This window comes from Aspergillus saccharolyticus, assembly GCF_003184585.1.
Source record: "Aspergillus saccharolyticus JOP 1030-1 unplaced genomic scaffold BP01scaffold_14, whole genome shotgun sequence".
Taxonomy (NCBI): Eukaryota; Fungi; Ascomycota; class Eurotiomycetes; order Eurotiales; family Aspergillaceae; genus Aspergillus; species Aspergillus saccharolyticus.
In genome coordinates this window covers 343963-361274 of record NW_020290624.1, presented here as the reverse complement: position 1 = coordinate 361274, position 17312 = coordinate 343963, and the positions used below count along the sequence as shown (strand labels likewise).

General features: G+C 50.9%; 2 protein-coding genes across 2 annotated transcripts; both read left to right on the top strand.

Annotated features, from left to right (window-relative positions):
• Positions 1–2330: 2330 nt before the first annotated feature.
• Positions 2331–9786, top strand: BP01DRAFT_391694 (putative sensor histidine kinase/response regulator; the record flags this gene model as incomplete). Its single annotated transcript, XM_025578098.1, has 4 exons — positions 2331–5239; positions 5310–6497; positions 6574–7448; positions 7522–9786. The coding sequence occupies 4 exons, from the start codon at positions 2331–2333 to the stop codon at positions 9603–9605; spliced, it is 7056 nt and encodes a 2351-aa protein (XP_025431518.1). The 3' UTR covers positions 9606–9786.
• A 4628-nt stretch (positions 9787–14414) lies between these two features.
• Positions 14415–15700, top strand: BP01DRAFT_318806 (KxDL motif-containing protein). The gene is made up of 3 exons (XM_025572651.1): positions 14415–14880; positions 14987–15139; positions 15372–15700. The coding sequence occupies exons 1-3, from the start codon at positions 14573–14575 to the stop codon at positions 15451–15453; spliced, it is 543 nt and encodes a 180-aa protein (XP_025431517.1). The 5' UTR covers positions 14415–14572; the 3' UTR covers positions 15454–15700.
• The last annotated feature ends 1612 nt before the right edge of the window (positions 15701–17312 follow it).

The window sequence follows — 17312 nt, the reverse complement described above, 5'->3', positions numbered from 1 at the left end:
GAGAAATTAGAACAGAAAAGAAACCAATTCTATCGATCGTTTCCAGACAACTATCAGGGTACAAGTCGCGTGATCGTGAACTGTGTTGCCGCTCGAAGTGAAATGTTCCTGTGTGGCAATCGCCTGGATCCCCTCAACAATGGTTCGTGAGGCACGCGATCTGCGCACTAACCACTAACGGACCATGTGTTCGCTTCACTTCTAGACCTCGAACTTTTAACTCATTTCTTGGTACTCGTTCTCACCGGTGATGACAATCGCATGGTCCCGAACCAGTGAAGCTGTGCTGGCTAGATATTCGGCCATTAGTAGCTGTTTCCAGCCGTGGTCGCAAGATTTTATCATATATCTATCCTTCTTATGACGCGGTAGGCGATGACCCCTCAGAACGACTTCGCCTACGGAGTAAAATCCCAGACTACGTTTGTTCGTGAGCTTTAGACTGCAATCTATGCAGAATAGCTGTTAGGGTCCCCCAAATCCTCAAGAAGGATGTACGCGGCGCAAGTTGCGCAGTGGTAGGTGTTGCTCCTTCGAGATTACACGTCAAAAAGGAACCGAGCAAACCCGGAAGGCTCAGACTGGCGAACAGGGTTCTCGAACTTGTACCCGATTTTATACCCTGACGAGTTACGACACTTGCTTGAGAGATCCTGGAGATTGGAAACGATGACGGCATCAGACCGTCACGGTGCCGCGTGGGTTGGCAGCTTTCCAGGCGATTTTGGTACCATGGATTCGAACCAGGCTAGCATACTCAATCTTATACATCGTACATCGTACATCGTACATTGAGCTTCAGGGAGGTGGACTGAGTGTGATACACCGCCTGCAGTAGAAACGAACCGTCCACGTATCACCAGCACCCGGTTATCTGCACCCTGTCCTGTACTGTTCCTCCCATGCATTGGACCCCTTTCTTGCACCGCTGGTGCTGCAGTACTGGTTTGGGTACGAGGTGTCCGTGCAGGAACCTGACGATCTTGAAGAACAGATGGTATGACGAAGGCCACTTATATCGGGATGGCACGCGTGAGATACCTAGTAGTAGTAATTTAGGCATTGGCACTCCTTCGATCTGAGACAGCATCGATGCGACCAATGGGCGCTAACAATCGGGAAGTCCATGACATTGTGCCGGTGACATCTTCCAATGCTAGTCTAGTGAAACTCAGATTAAGCCTGAGTGACTTTCGTTCAGGGCCAGGACCCGTTGTTCCTCGAATCAAAATTCCGGGGTGATCCCCCCTTTTTGATTGTGATAGTCAGGAGTATGTTCTTTAGCCTTATTCACTAGTACCTTATTAGGACCTTCCATTGCTATGACTTTTCTGTGGTCGCTAAATATGCAGTTTCTAACCTTCCATGTGCCGGAGAATGTGCGATGGATCATCCCCGTACTTTTGGTCAGCTTCTTGGCAGACTACCCTGGATGCATGATATCTGCACCGTGCCACAATCTACTGTACCACAATCTGGCAAGCAGGATTTAAGGGAAGAAAAGGACCAAAGAGAAAGAAGAACAAATTGAAACCCACCCAATTGCACTGGACCTTACTAGACTTGGCAAGGCTGGAGATATGGATAAGTAGGTTTTTTTTAAAAAAAAAAAAAACAGACTCATAGTTAAAATCGGCCGTTTACTGCCATCCATCATCATCCATCACGTTGTTCCCTGAATACCGACGGCTGATCGGCCGCCCACTTTTTTTTTTTTTTTCCTTTTATTTCATTTGTTTTCCTCGTGATGCCCAACGGCAGCTGACTCAGCCTGTCTCGATGAGGAAACTCAATAGCCTCAGGCCGCTCTTCCCCCCTCTCCCCCGAAATCAAAGTTCCCTGCCTCAAACTACTCCATTTTGAAGTCACTGGAGTCCCAAAAGTTGTTCCCTTTGCACAACCGATCCTTGACTCGGTGATAGTATCGGGGGTAAGCTACCCTCCCTCCGACTGCACTTGACGGAGACGAAGAAGACAGACGAACTGCGCATAATCCACCCCCCCCCCCCCGTGCGGTCTCGACTGAAGCCACCGTCGTGGATGACCTTTACCTAATCTAGTCACAGAAGAAGCGGCAGACACACTACTGTCTCTCGCTCGCTCTCTCTTTCTCCTCACTGTCTCTCGTTCGCCCACTCGTCCCTCCCTCTCCCCACCGTCCTTGGCGATTATTGTTTCACCCGTCTCTTCGATTCTTTATGAATGTTCTTACGCACCACTCCGACCACCTCTTCCTCCGAGTCCGAGTGCGTCTACATACGACTGTTGAATACTTCATGGCCGTCAATTGAGGGGTGACCTTCTGACACAAGTGTTTATTGTCGGTTCCGATGGAGGATAGCCATATCTTGGGGGACGACTTGCCGCTCCCCCCGGCGCGGCTCTTTGAGAGATTGGCGCAGTTACCTGGATACACCTGGGATCAGTCCGTTGAGCCGTTCCATTCCACTTACAACCACTGGCATGTTTTCGGCCTTCGCCATGCCGTCGAATCTGATGTCTCGACCCCTGCCGCAACCTCCTCGGGCCCCTCCAGCCTGGCTCGCAATTCCCCGCGCACCGAATCCCGCCCCCCGTTCCGTCATCATTGGAGGAGCAGCCTTAGCGAGTCCAGCAGCGAATTGTCGCTCTCTCGTATCGATCATGAGCCGATCTGGATTCCTGTGGTCGCCCGTGTTTCGTCCCACGTTGTCAGACTCGAGCGCGAATTTCATATGCTACGGTCGATTGTGCAAACCTCGGATCCAGATTGCAACCACACAATACGCCCGATCGATCTGATACGGCTGCCGCCAGACCCCGGTGATTCAGGCACTTTGCTTGTGGCTTTGTTCGAGTCGCCCGGTCCGAACATGTTGCGAGAGCTGGTCGCTTTTGGGCCCGCCTGGTTCGCAGTTGGCGACAGAACCGACAGCAACGAGCCCACCCCCGGAGAGCAGGTTTCTCTTTCGGTGTTTCTGGACTTTGCGATTGGGGCATGTGACTGCTTGGAACTTCTACATTACGGCCTCAAAACCGTTCATGGTGAAATCCGGGGAGATGCCTTTCATTTCAATCGGGAGGCTCGTTTGGTGAAGTTGACCAATACTGGTAATGGAGCTCGTTCATTTGACAACATCCTGAGTGAAGGCTGGTCATCACTCTCGAGGGAATTAGGCGTCAAGAACAAGTTGCAATTCATCGCACCCGAGCAGACGGGACGGATGCCAACGGAGCCGGACAGCCGGACAGATATCTATGCGCTAGGCGTGCTCTTTTGGACTATGCTGGTGGGCAAACCAGCTTTCACTGGCAGCGATCCCGTTGAAGTTGTGCAAAATGTTCTCGGGAAGAAACTGGTTCCCGTTTCGGCGAAGAGAATGGATGTCCCGGATGCCGTATCAGCAGTCATCCAGAAAATGACGCAGAAGGCTCTCAATGATCGCTACAACACGATCTCATCTGTCAAGCGAGATCTGGCGCAGATCTCCCAGCTCCTCGGAGATGGGGATAGCGAGGCCCTGAAGGATTTTCAGATTGCACAGCGGGACGTCTCATCGTTCTTCACTCTGCCATCTCGTATGTTCGGTCGACGCGAGGAATACGAGAAGATCATCGGTGTGGTGGAGAAGGTTCAAAGGCGCCAACAGTCTGCGTATGCCAGAGCTGGTGCACAGGCTTCGACTGGGGTGGGCTCGAACTCATCCGTTTCCGATGGGCGCGTTGACAGTTTCGAGATTGCGTCTGGTTCGAGCGACTCGGGCTCATTCCACCTAGCATCCAAAACTCCTAACGGCGGCCCTCTAGGGCGGATCTCAACGCATGAGTCCTTGCATAGTACAGAGTCTTCCCTTTCGACCCCGAGACCCGGAAACGCCTCTGGCAGGCTCAAGAGTCCGGTCGAGTCACGTGCATCATGGGATATCGCAGACCGGGATGGCTATCCCCCGGGTGGCACAAGCACGCAGAATCATGGGGAGTCAATCACTTCCATGAGTCGACCCAAAGCTGCCAACAAAACACGCCGGATCGGGAAATGCGAGATAATCACCATTAGCGGCGCGGCTGGTATTGGCAAGACCGACCTCTTGAACCGAGTCCAACCCACGATTCGTAAGCTTGGCTATATCGGTATAGCCCGTCTGGACCGAGCTCGGCGAGTTCCCTTCGAACCATTTGCGAAGATCTTGGCGAGCCTTCTCCGCCAAATATTTTCCGAACGTGATGTGACCACCGACTATCACAATAATGTTCGCACAGCGCTGCGACCCATGTGGCCGACATTGCACCGAGTTCTTGAGCTCCCCGAACAGCTCATGTCCTCTGGGAGCAAGGACAAGCAGATCTCGCCTAGGCTGTCGGCAGCGCAGCACATATTCAAGGATATTTCGACCAAAGGGGAACCGTCCAAACGCGTAGCAATGCCCCATCTTAACGATGGACAAAGCTCGGTGGACTTCTTTTTGTCTAATGCGGCACTGAAGAACATGCGGTTGATGGATACATTTTTGGAAATACTGAAAACTCTATCACAGTACAGGGTGATTTGCGCATGCGTGGATGACCTGCAATATGCTGACGACGAAACCCTGGAATTGATCATGAATATTGTGAAGGCAAAGCTACCTTGTGTGCTGATTCTCACAAGCCGAAAGTCTGAACTCGAGTCAGACGCTATCAAATTACTGTTCGAAGCGGACAATCCTAATGTGACCCGGATTATGCTAAAGCCCCTCGGAGAAGAGGAAATCACGCAGGTCGTAGCGGCTACGATGCATCAAGCCCCCAACCCGACGCTGACGCCACTCGCGGCCGTGATTCAAGAGAAGAGCATGGGCAACCCATTCTTTGTACGCATGATGTTGGAGACCTGCTATAGCAAAAACTGCATCTGGTATTCTTGGAAGAACTCTAGCTGGGAGTTTGACTTGGATCGCATTTTCACCGAATTCGTGGCACCTAGGTATGGCGAGGGTCTGGGACTCGGATTCATTGCTCGGCGTCTTCAAGAGACCCCGACAGCAGCGAGGTCTATAATGGTCTGGGGAGCGTTATTAGGGAGCCCGTTTGCGTTTTCATTGGTCCAAAAGCTTCTTACAAGCGAGTTTCTATTTTCGAGCGACGACGATGAGACTCTTGACTTGACGTGCCCGCAGAATGCAAACCTGATTCGACAGTCAGAGGCCGACATCGTCGTTGGACTGCAGTATCTTGTCCAAGCCAACCTTATCATTCCCGGGAAAACAGATGATGAGTTCAGGTATGTACAACCCCCCTTTGAACCTAATCTTGCCCCTACTTGATCGTTCCATTGACTCGGGACACCCAAGGTTTGTAAATGATCGGTTCTCACAAGCCGCCTTGTCATTGACTGAGGGTCGGAATGTCGAGAAGATGCATTTCATCATATCTCAGGCGATGATGAAATACTACCATGACGGACGCAGTCGCTATGCCCTGGCACGACATGTGGCATTGGCGTCCCGAATCATCAAGTCTCGCGTAGTTGAAAGATTGGAATATCGGAAAATCCTCTGGGAAGCTGCCCAGACAGCAGCCCAGTCAGGCGCTCGCCCAACTGCGCTCTGGTACTTCCGCCATTGCATTGCCTTCCTCCAGGATGATCCTTGGAATGACAATAACACCGACGTTTACTACCATGAGACATTGCGTCTTCATATCGCCACCGCCGAGATGTCATGGTCTCAAGGCCACAACACTGAAGCCCTGGATCTTTTGGACAAAGTATTTGAGCACGGAAAAAGTGCCGTTTGCAAGTCCAGGGCCTGGATCGTAAAGGCAAAGATCTACGCCCAGATGGGTAATCACCTCCGCTCCATGGACTCGCTCCTCACATGCCTCGATGAGTTGGGCGTCCATCTCCGGGAGCCCACCACATATGAACAATGCGATACGGCCTACAAAAGTCTTGGTGAATACCTCGGCAAGATAGATTTGGAGGCAAATGTTCGAAAGCCCATCAGCAAAGACATCAACATGATCACCATCGGAGCAGTGATGGCTGAGGCCATGTCCGTCACGTACTGGGATGATGGTTTAACTTTCTATCGAATGGCAATAGAGATGATGAATCTCCACCTTTTCAAGGGAGGTTTCGTGCAGATCTCAATAGGCTGCTCTCATCTTGCTATGATCTCCTTCAGTCGCTTTCGCGACTTGGATCTTGCTGTCAAACTTAGCGATCATGCACTGAGTCTCCTTGAGCGGTGCCCGGAGCCATGGACTCAAGGCCGGGGCTTGATCGTTCATAATCTCTATGTGGCTCATCTGCGAGTGCCATTGTCATCCACCCTCCCCGTTCTTGAAACCTCGGTAGAGACCTCTTTTTCGATGGGCGACCCCTACATCACGTTGATCAGTCTCTCTTCGATGGCGATGACGCGGCTTTTCCTGGGCCACGATATGGCCCAGGTAGAGGCTTTCTGTAATGAAAGCCCAGAGGATATACCTGACTGGGTAAATGATACACGTGGGGGTGCCACTCTTCTGGCAGTACGGTAAGTCCCTTCATCCGACCATGTCCCAAACACACGGGTTGAGTAAGCGCAATCTCTGACTCTCGTGATCTTCTAGACAAGTAGCACGCGCGCTGCAAGGGAAAACCTCCTGTCGATTTGCTGACACTGTCATGTCCGACGAACATCATCACACAAACGAATACATAGCCTTCCTTGACAATAACGCCAGCAATGCCGATCGTCCGCGGGACATCTACTGGGGCCTAGCCATGATTCCATTGTTCGTATACGGCCACCATACCAGAGCAATAGAGGTTGGCATGCAGATGATGGATACAATGCCCCGGTTGTGGTCTGCTCGTGTGTCTTATGTCGTCTACTTTTATCTTGCGCTCTCCCTCCTAACACTCCATAACGATTACCCTGCCCGCGGGTATCTCGATGGAGGCTTGAAGACGGTTTTGGAGTACAAAGCAGAGGTTGATTTCGCTCGGAGTGCTTGTGATGCAAATTATGGCATGTGGTCTCTGATCCTTGAAGCCCTGATTTGCGAAGTCCGCAACGACCACACTTCAGCTATTCAAGCATTTGAGGCGGCCATTGATCACTGCCAGATCCATGGGTGGCCATTGGAGGAAGCCCTTGCGTTGGAGCTGCACGGTGAATTTCTGATTCGCCGTGGTGCGAAGAGAGCGGCACGTTCAGTGATGCAAGATGCGATCGCCGCCTGGGCCGCAGTCAGTGCAGTGGGAAAAGCAGCACAATTGACTGAGAAGCACGAATGGCTTCTGAAAACCGCAACCTCGTCGAGGAATGTTGACGCTGGCTGTCAGACCGTTGACTCACTCCTTGGGATCAACCGCAATACTGGGCAGGAACACATGGGTGTGAATCCGAACATGGAAGAAGATGACCGCAAACAGCGCTGGTTAGAACAGAATGGTGTCACTGCTGGCGAGCGTTCTTTGGACATCTCGGGCGTTGGCCTCGGTAAGTTAAAAGCTCTTGTTTTTGACCTTGCATGTCCATACGCCGAATTTCTTTTTAATCTGACAATCAGTAGATATCATTGATCTCTCAAGTATTCTCGAGTCAAGTCAAGTGATGTCTTCCGAGCTTCAGATCGATAAGCTCTTGACTAAAATGATTGAAATCGTTCTGGAATCATGCAACGGTTCGGATTCCGCTCTTATTGCCACAAACTTCGATAACAATTTCACCGTGGCGGCAACCGGCGACATGGAGAAGGGACAAAAGTCTTATGTTGACGGTCTTCCATTCTCGGAGATTGAGGATAAGATGGCTCACCAGATCTCCCACTACGTTATGCGTACTCGGGAGGAGGTCCTCGTTCACAACGTTCTCGAGGATGAGCGATTTTCCAACGTAAGCGAAGCTTATCAGACAAGATATCCTCTCGGGAGGTCGGTCATCGCATTGCCAATCATGCAAGCCGAAAACCTTCTAGGTGTGATTCACATCGAAGGTAAACCCAACTCCTTCACCCAACGGAACGTGGTCGTGCTTCACTTGCTTTGTAACCAGATCGGCATTTCCTTGTCCAACGCGTTACTCTTCCGTGAGGTTCGCAAAGTCAGTGCCACGAATGCATCAATGGTAGAAGCGCAAAAGCGTGCGCTTACCCAGGCTCGAGAGGCGGAGCAGAAGGCTAAGGTGGCAGAAGCCGAGGCGAAGCACAATGTGAAACTGAAGGAAGATGCAGCCAAGGCCAAGTCCATCTTCCTTGCTAATATTTCCCATGACCTACGCACTCCGATGAATGGCGTGATTGGCCTTTCAGAGCTTCTCAAGGGCACTCAACTGAATAAAGAGCAAGATGAATACGTAGAGTCGATCCGAGTGTGTGCTGATACTCTGCTGACGCTCATCAACGATATTCTTGACTTTTCCAAGCTGGAGGCAGGAAAGATGAAGATATCCACCGTGCCTCTCAATATACGCGAGACGATATCGGAGGTAGTCCGTGCGCTTCGCTATACCCACCGCGACCGAGGCTTGGAGACAATCGAGGACTTGGACAAGGTTCCACCAGAACTTGTAGTCCTTGGCGATCCTGTCCGCTTGCATCAGATCTTCATGAACCTGCTGAGCAACAGCTACAAATTCACACCCAAAGGATCGGTGACCGTGCGGGCCCGGGTGTCACGCGAAGGTAAAGGGCGCGTCCGGTTGGAATGCTCAGTGTCGGACACAGGAATCGGCATCTCCGAAGAGCAGAAGTCGCGACTCTTCCGACCTTTCTCTCAGGCCGACAATTCAACAGCGAGATCGTACGGAGGCAGTGGTCTCGGGTTGAGCATCTGCAAGGCCATTATTGAAGACGTCCTTGGAGGTGCGATCTGGCTCGACTCCACGTCCGGCGTCGGGACCACCGTAACCTTCCATCTATCATTCAACAAGGTGAAAGATGGCTCCAGTAAAGGTCTTCGCTCGAAGCTCAAGGCAGATGGAGAGAAGGCTTCTCCCAAACCCACGGCTCGTGATTTGAGTATGGTCCCCCGTGATCAAATCCGGGTGTGCATTGCCGAAGACAACCCAATCAATCAGAAGATCGCCGTCAAGTTCGTGACTGGGCTAAATCTTCAGTGCGAAGCCTACAGCGACGGTCGCCAAGCGGTCGAGGCTCTGCGGGCTCGCTCCCGTGAAGGAAACCCTTTCCACGTGGTCCTCATGGACGTGCAGATGCCCACCTTGGATGGGTACAATGCAACGCGCGAAATTCGCAAGGACCCAGATCCGAATGTCAACGAGGCGCTGGTAATCGCAATGACGGCCAGTGCCATCGAGGGCGACCGGGAGAAGTGCCTCGATGCCGGCATGAACAACTACCTTCCCAAGCCTGTCCGATCGACAATCCTGGCGGAGATGCTCGACCAATACCTCGCTCCTGTTCCCACTTATACCCGGACGCGAATGACGAACCGCGATAGAGGGAGTGTGAGTACCGACGCCGGCACGCCGCCACTCCACAGCAACTCCCAAACACCCCAGTCTGAAAGTCCGGTCATCGCACTCACGCCCGAGGAGGAAAAGCCACTTACTGCCAGCGGCAGCAGCAGCAGCAGCAGCAGCAGTAGCAACAGCAACCCCAACAGCAGCCGCAACAGCAGCACCGCCAGCAGTTGAAATGAATAGGGAAAAAATAAATATCATCGAGGGGCAGAGATGTTCTAGGAAGAGAATAGGAAATTCTCGGAAAAAAAACTGTCTCTCCTCCCCCTTTGTCGCTCCCCGCTTTTTTTGTGTGTTTGAGATACCACATCTGTATAAATTGGAGTTTTCTTTTTTGTCTCATTGTTTTTTTTTTGGGGGGGGTGTGGGGGGGGGGGTGTCATTGATCCTCTTTTCAATGGTCAGAGATACTCCTAGTTTATCCAGTGCAGCTATGAACCATTATCGCTTAAGTTTCTTTTCTCTCTCAGCGAATCTGTTTGTTTGTTCTTTCTTATGGAAGCTGCTTTCTGATTTCATTCCAAGTGTCTTTCAGCCTCATGCTTTTTTTTTTTTTCCTTTCCCCACATACTACAAGCCAATGGAGTATATAAATAGCCTGGACGGTCCCTACTTGCTCCCCAAACACCCTTTTTGGTTTCTGTCCCCCTCTTAAGCGTGTGCTTTGGTTCAAACCCCTTTCCTCTTCTTCTTTCTTTGGAAACACCTTCCTGCAATACTCTATGATGGTGGGGCTTTGTTGGCATAAATGTCCTGAAGTTCCAAACAGGTGTGGTAGCTCTGGGCTCACCTTTCAGCCATAACCGGTCCATCTCACACATACGACCCCACACACACACACACATGCACACTATTGATGAATAAATGAAGGACATGATTTATGACTAAGTACTTTTCATCCACCGAGATTCTTGAAATGATATAGTTCTCCAGAGTACATTCAGCCTGTAGCTTGGCTCACATCACATTGCGCCTCCCATTTTGAGGCACTACATGTACCTTCCTCTCCCTCTCCCCCTCTCTCTAACTTGCATGCAGGCTGGAAAGATGACCTTTATCATGGATGCAAGACTCCTGAAGCTCTTTTTACAGTGATAATATATCGAGGGAAATGTCGTATACGCGATAGAACAAGTAGTGAAGCTATGCCTCGACGATCTGCCTGCATCTCTGAGAAACTGTACCGTACCTGAAGACTTACCGTGGGACCATTTTACTCCAACTAACCTCTTAGGTCATGGTCCGCTCATCGGCATGTGGAGGGTGCGGGACCGTAGACGATAAGTGAACGAGTTGCAGGATCAACGCTTTGTCAGAGCTGGATTTGACTTCGTCGTTCGTTTGTGCTTTCGTCTGTCAATGATTCCATCTTCATCGGGATTTCCAATTTAATAAATGTTGGCACAACACTGATTTGTGAGGGCTGAATGGAGCCTAGTTGGTGTCTTGGCTGCTCGAAAGGAAATCGCGAGTAGATGTCATGGAGCAAGAAATGTTTTGTCGGGACCCATCTCGATAGGATGAAAAAAAACCACAAGGCAATCAACTAGTTCAGCAGCCGAATGGCATCAAACCACAACTGAATACCCCAATCGAGTCATCGTTGGAATAAGTACTGGGATGACGTTATTGCTATCGGCCTGATTTGAATCCTGTGCCGCAACTGCTAGATCTGATGCTTAGGTACAAGTCTGTATGTCAGGCACGAGCATGGATGATCGCAGGATGATGGAGCTGCATGCCGAGTTGAAGTTGGTTTAGAACGAGCGCTTATCGTAGGACGGGCCCAGCCCCGACCCGTGATCTTAAATCCACTCCCTGCGATCTGAGGAAAAACTGTCCACAAAGCAAGACAGTGAGGAGAATCCGGTGGGTGATAGGGCTAGATATCTAGCTGTCGGAATTAATAGGTATGGTGGTGGTCTTTTCGATATGGTGTGAGCAAGATGATCGCAGTTAATCGATTCCTCATGTGGCGGTGAGGGAAGCAAACGAGCGCAAGGCGAATGAGTGTAGTCCCTCTTCCCCCCATTTCAACCCCACCTGCGCTGCATCATCCCTCTAAAAAGAAGGACTAGCCATCCGCAGCGTGCGTCCGGCGCCGTTAGCTGACAGGAAAGGAAAGCCTGTCTGCCCCTCCACTCCGGAGTCGTATTTTCGCCCATGGAGAAACTCAGCACGCACCCTCGCCTGCAGCCGATTGTTGGGCACTGCGGGGACTGTCGTCTCACAACCATAGGAAGCCATGACCTAGCATGCATCTGGGAAGTTATTAGCAGGCTAGCCCAGAAGCCTTGGTGCAGCATCGGCGCATGTCGAGCAGCAGTCGGTTGCATTAGCGTAGCGGTACCAGTGTAGACAAGATAGGCTCTTCAAGCCGCTGCTCTCCGTATTCTAAAAGTGAGATAATTCGATCCTGCCTTGTTGGCCATTCTCTCAATTTCTACTCAGGCGATATGACATGCTGCATAGCAGCGCTTGGCGACTTGGGAAAATTTGTGCTGTAATGTAAGAGGGAATGGAAAAAGAATGAAATGAAAAGCGAAAAATAAAGTGAAAAAGGAAGCCCAGAATCCAAATCAAGTCAAGCCAGATGAACGTATTTGATCAAAATATTCCTCATCTCGCGGAGGCATAGACATCACTTCATTGGATCTTTGTGTGACCAATTTTTCCGGTCGGGCTGCTGGACAAGCAGGCAAAAGAGACCCTTCTCTAAGGTGCCAATACTAGAGACCTGATGGTTAGGGCCGCTCAGGCACACTTCTGAGTGACATGAGGATAAGAATACGGCCGCCATTGTCAGGCAACAAGCCGAGAGTTCATGAGGCAGCAAGGCTGTAGACATAATGACGGTGCCCGCATAGGGTATAAAAATGATGGAATGCCACTGGCCATGATGGTTGTCGGTGGATATCACCGTGAAGCCGGCGTCGATCGTGACTGGTTTGTCTTCTGATCCAAGCCGGCGACCAGAAAGAACAGGCTTTCCTTGCGTGTTTAGCAACTCCGATCTGCCTGTCAGACAAGAACCTGTATTGCGCGCGCATCCAGACCGTGTCTCTTACTTCCCTGGCGCCATGTCATTTGTACTGCCTTCGGTATTATCATGAGGCCCTGAGTTCGAAATCTCGGCTTACTAGGCAGGGATGCCCTGAACCAAAGTCTTGGGAGGACCGGAGGGCTCCGAGCCTGTTTCGACACAATAGTAAGTTCTGTATGTATCTGCAAGCCAGTCGATCCGGTTCTCGTCTGGACCCATTCTGCCCCATCTATCATCGAGATTAACATAATGTTGGCGTCTATAGCGCTTGTCAGCGTTGGGAGTGGTGGATGATGGTTCATTCCATCGCTCAACGGAAGACATACAGGCGCGGGATGGATGCTAAGCCGCCGATAAGCGGACGACACACTCATTGAAACCCACATCCCGGACGGGTTTTTGTTCTTTGCATGTCATATGCCCGGCGCATGAAATTGATGGGAAATACCCCTGTCTGTTACACAGTCTCTCATTTGATCTCAGGGGCCAATTCCTGCCCTGCTGTGCCACTCGAGTGACCTTGGATCGCCGCGCCGAGTTAGCAGGAGTCATAACCCGTGGGCCCTTGGTCTGAGAATTCAAGTCCGGCCCTTTTGTGCTCCTGAGTTGCCGTTTCTCCGTGCTTGTCATTATTTTGTCTTAGATGACAAACTGGTTTTGTTCGTTCGTTCCCGAGCATATGCAGAGATGTCCAATTGCTGATTCACGAATTCCAATATCCGGATCATTGCTTTTTACGCAAAGCCGTAAGTTTCGTCACCTCCCGCTGCATTCACTGCGTTTGCAGTTATTCGAGCCTTGCAGTCTCTAACTCAGAGTATCGTCATTCATTTAGCGACTCACGGATCAAGTCATGTGTCGAAGGCGGAATACAAAAGAGACAAGCTTTCTTACCGTAATATGTCCTCAAGCCAGCCGAACGGAAGGTTCTACCATCTCAAGACGGGCGAGACTGCAAGAATTCGAACTCCGACAACTGAGCCACGATCTGGGTAATATGGTTCAAGGGCCCAATGGTTGGTACAGCTCGACTGTATGTCGCAGACATTTACTGCTCCGTAGACAGGAATTTCACACCACAGTGAGGTTTCTGTTTGTCGAGTCGGTCTTCTGCATTTCTGCTGCAGCGGCACAATCCAGCCACCCAGCCTCCTGATCTTGATGGCTCGTTCGCAAACGAGTAGTCTGATAGAGGGAAAGGCTTTTACTGCCTTCACATCCGGAAGACAAGGACTGCAGTGGTTAACAGTTAAAAGAGTCAATCTGGACTGATTAGAAGTCTCGTGGTTTTTAACTCATAGAGTCACTTCCCCATGGTGGGGGTCAGATGAAGGATAATGATTTCGCTAAGGCCAAACTCGAGAGAACGCAGGACCAGCTTGCCAGCCCTTCTCGATAGCCCTCTTATAGCCTTTTCCTAACATCCAAGCCATTGCAGCCCAAGTAGAGAAAGAGTAAAACGCCCGAGGACCTCCAGGTAACCCGATAGTGTCGTCACGGGACATCGGGGCAGGATATCCTTGTGGAGGAACAACGCAGAGGGCTGGACCACTCTCCGGCCATTCAGCAATCTTTCTGATTTTGCATCCTTTCAGCCAGAGCGGGGTCCTTTCGGAAGAAGGAGCGAATTGGAGTTCAGAAACTGCAAGACGGGCGGAATTGGGGGGTTGGGATTGGCGACAAGTGGAGGGATGATGGAGGGTGAGAGACAGAAGGGGGGGTGGAAGAAAATGCCTCCCCGGACAATTCCAATGCCCAATGGCTCCATCTCGCCCATCCCCGAGGCCCCCGATTTCCCCTCAGGTCTTTGCTAAGTCTCATTTCTGTTGATCAAAGTTCGTTCCGCCGGATGGAAGACTCTCCGCGGAGGGCTATATAAGCCCTCTCCTCATCCTCGATCGTCCAGTCTTGCTCCCTCTTCCTTTCCCATCTCTCCAAGAATCTTGTCCCTTTCATCATCACTCGTCAGACTCCTTTTATAACTCCGGTCTTTGTCTTCTGACATACCAGCCCCTTGATCCGTGTCAGTCATTGAACGCTTCTTGCACTGTGAATCACTGCTGCCATACTTCTCATCAGTCTGAGACCTCTCTTCACAATGGCGACTCATCACTATCAGTCTCCCGCTCTTCCAATCAGTATCCCTTCCAAGGCCCCAGTACCAGCAAGCCTGTATCCCGTGGGTAGAGTATTGGGATCCCCTCCTGATATCTCCGACGCCAGCACCACTGCAGGAAGCCGTACATCTGCCGGATACAGTTACGCATCTGGAAGCATTGGCGGTGACTACGAGTCCAGCTCTGCCTCTTACTCCGGAGTTGATGTTGTCGATGTTTTGAACGACCGGATGCAGAACATGTTTGACCCAACACCGTTGGACAAGGGACTTGCAATGCAGGCACAAGCGTGAGTGACTATCCCTCGTTGCGGCGGTTGTCTTTAAACCCCCTCATAGCATTCCGTGGGAGACATGATTCAGAGGTAGAGCGAGACTGAGATTTTGCGAAACCAGTTCCGGACAACTGAATGCGAAGCAGCGGGAGCTGCTTGAGCTGCAAGCCCTTGCGCAAAGGCGCCTGAAGGGCGTGCGCGCCAATTTTGCCGATGGTATGAAAGTCGCCCGCGAGACCAAGCGAGATTTGGAATGGACACAGAAACGCGTCAAGTAAGCTGCAAACTCCTCCATGGGCAGGGTTCCCTGTTGCATCATATACGGCCGTCGTAAACGGATTCCGCTCCGCTGAGCAGCTGCGCGGACGTCCGCCGCGCTCCGCTGTCAGAATAATTCTTGGCAGCGTTCGGCCTTTTATTGGTACCACAGCAGATCTTCCGCGCGCGTGATCTGCGGGCGGTTCCTGCTCTCTTCTGGTACATGAAGTGCTGACTGAACATCCAAGTGCATTGAAGGCGAAAGCTGAAAAAGCCCATCCCGATGAATATCGTCGTGCGACCAAGAAATACACTTTCGATGACAACTGAGCGATTGGGAAAACATCATGTTCTGGATCGGACCGAGGATCGCTTCTGGGTGGCAACATCACCGTCAGGAATAGTGAAAGCTGCTTTATGGTAATTTGAGTTATTTGGGTTCGGTATTCGGCGTGCTTGGGTTTGGGTTGGTTAGTTCTGGTTTGCGATATTGTATGGTTGGGAGGATTTTCTGGAATGGCCTTCCCTCAATCCTTCGGGGGGTGCGCAATGTACTGCTGTATTCAATTCTCACCGGTGGATACGCGTGACTTCTGTCAATATATTTCGATTTTCTTGCGAAACCGAGAATTGTTGCATTTCTGACAGGATCCGCGGTGGAAGCAAGGTGACCAATCGAAGCATAAAACCCGGAGATGCAAAAACGACGCCCGCGACGTTTCAAATTGACTTGGAGGTAACAGCCAGATCTCCCGCCGCCACATCCTGTGACGACAAGTGCCAAGTCATGTGCTAGGTCCGGGTCACCTGGGGTCACGATATGGGCACGGCCCTCGGAGATATGCCTTGGGCGCATACCAAGGATGTTGGGACATCAACACAAGAATACGAACAGAGGGATATAAGAATCTAGAGCGAGACTCTGAGACTGGTATGAGCCTGCCACAAGCCACCTCGCGTTCTCTCTCGAGACCTAAAGAGCAGTCTGTCCGAAGTCGATCCCGCTGTGCCGACTCCGCCGGCGGACAGAACACGCTCGGCCTCCTCCGCTCCACCCCCTGTTCCTCTAGCCGCTTTTAGGAGAACCGGAGCTCCTTAAGCTCAGGGATTGCGTTGTCATCTGGTGTCAAGTGTGGCACAGCGCCTCCAGCCACACTGCGTACATTCAGTTCTCTGAAGGATCGACCGGGGAGTGGAGCGCCGTAGTGTGCACTAATATGTAAAGATCTGCCAGCACTGTGTCCTGATGCACCAGATTACGGTTAGCAGTCAGTCGCACTAATGCAGGAACAATAGCCTACTTGTAACGCTGAGCTGAACCTGGAGCCAAGATCCAGGGATGCAGTAATCTGGGGTTCGTCATCGCGGGGCATTGTCCGCGCCCTGTCTCTTGAGAATCCCATTGGCACATTTCGCCACATAGGAAGCTAGACAAGCATAGGTAAGACTTGCATGAACTCAAGTTAATCGGTCCAGCCGCGTGTTTCATCACGCGTAAGTTGTGAAACAAGCGGCAGTGGCAGAAGCCCATCTGGCAGGTCTAGTGGATCTGCTGTGCCAGTTTGCGCACTGGTAATTTCCCAGAATTTTGGTCATGTAGGTTCAAAGGCGAGGAAATTTTCATCCCATGTAAGATTATTTTTCTCGACCAATTCGTATCATTGAGGTGGCTTCAGGTCGTTACTAAGGCGACCCAATATCGTCGGGCGAGGTGGGACTTGGGGAAATGGCAAACCCCTTCCGTAAAGGGAGATGGGATTTCGGATCCTATTCAATTTCTGTTTCGATAGCGTGCACATGAATTTGTGAGATCACAAAGGCATTTCAGATACATTTGGAATGTACTATCGGTAAGTTGGTGCTGTTAACGAGGCAGTGGCATGCTGTGATTTTCGAGGTACAGTAGCCTAACTTCTTACTATGTTCAGGGGCTAAGGAAGGAACGCCCAGCTGGAGAGAAGGAAGCATTACTATTTTGGGATTCAGCCTATTCGACCACCAGTTCGCATTTACCTCTTCACTACCCACCGTGTACCTTTCAATCTACTGAGAAATTTAATCATTACTTAGCTGAGAACTGTTTGTATTCATGATTTTACACTGCGAGCGAAATGTTGCACAGTCATGGGTGGGATTGAAGTAAAATCAATTAATCTACAAAACACAAAACACAAAGCTCAATGACATGA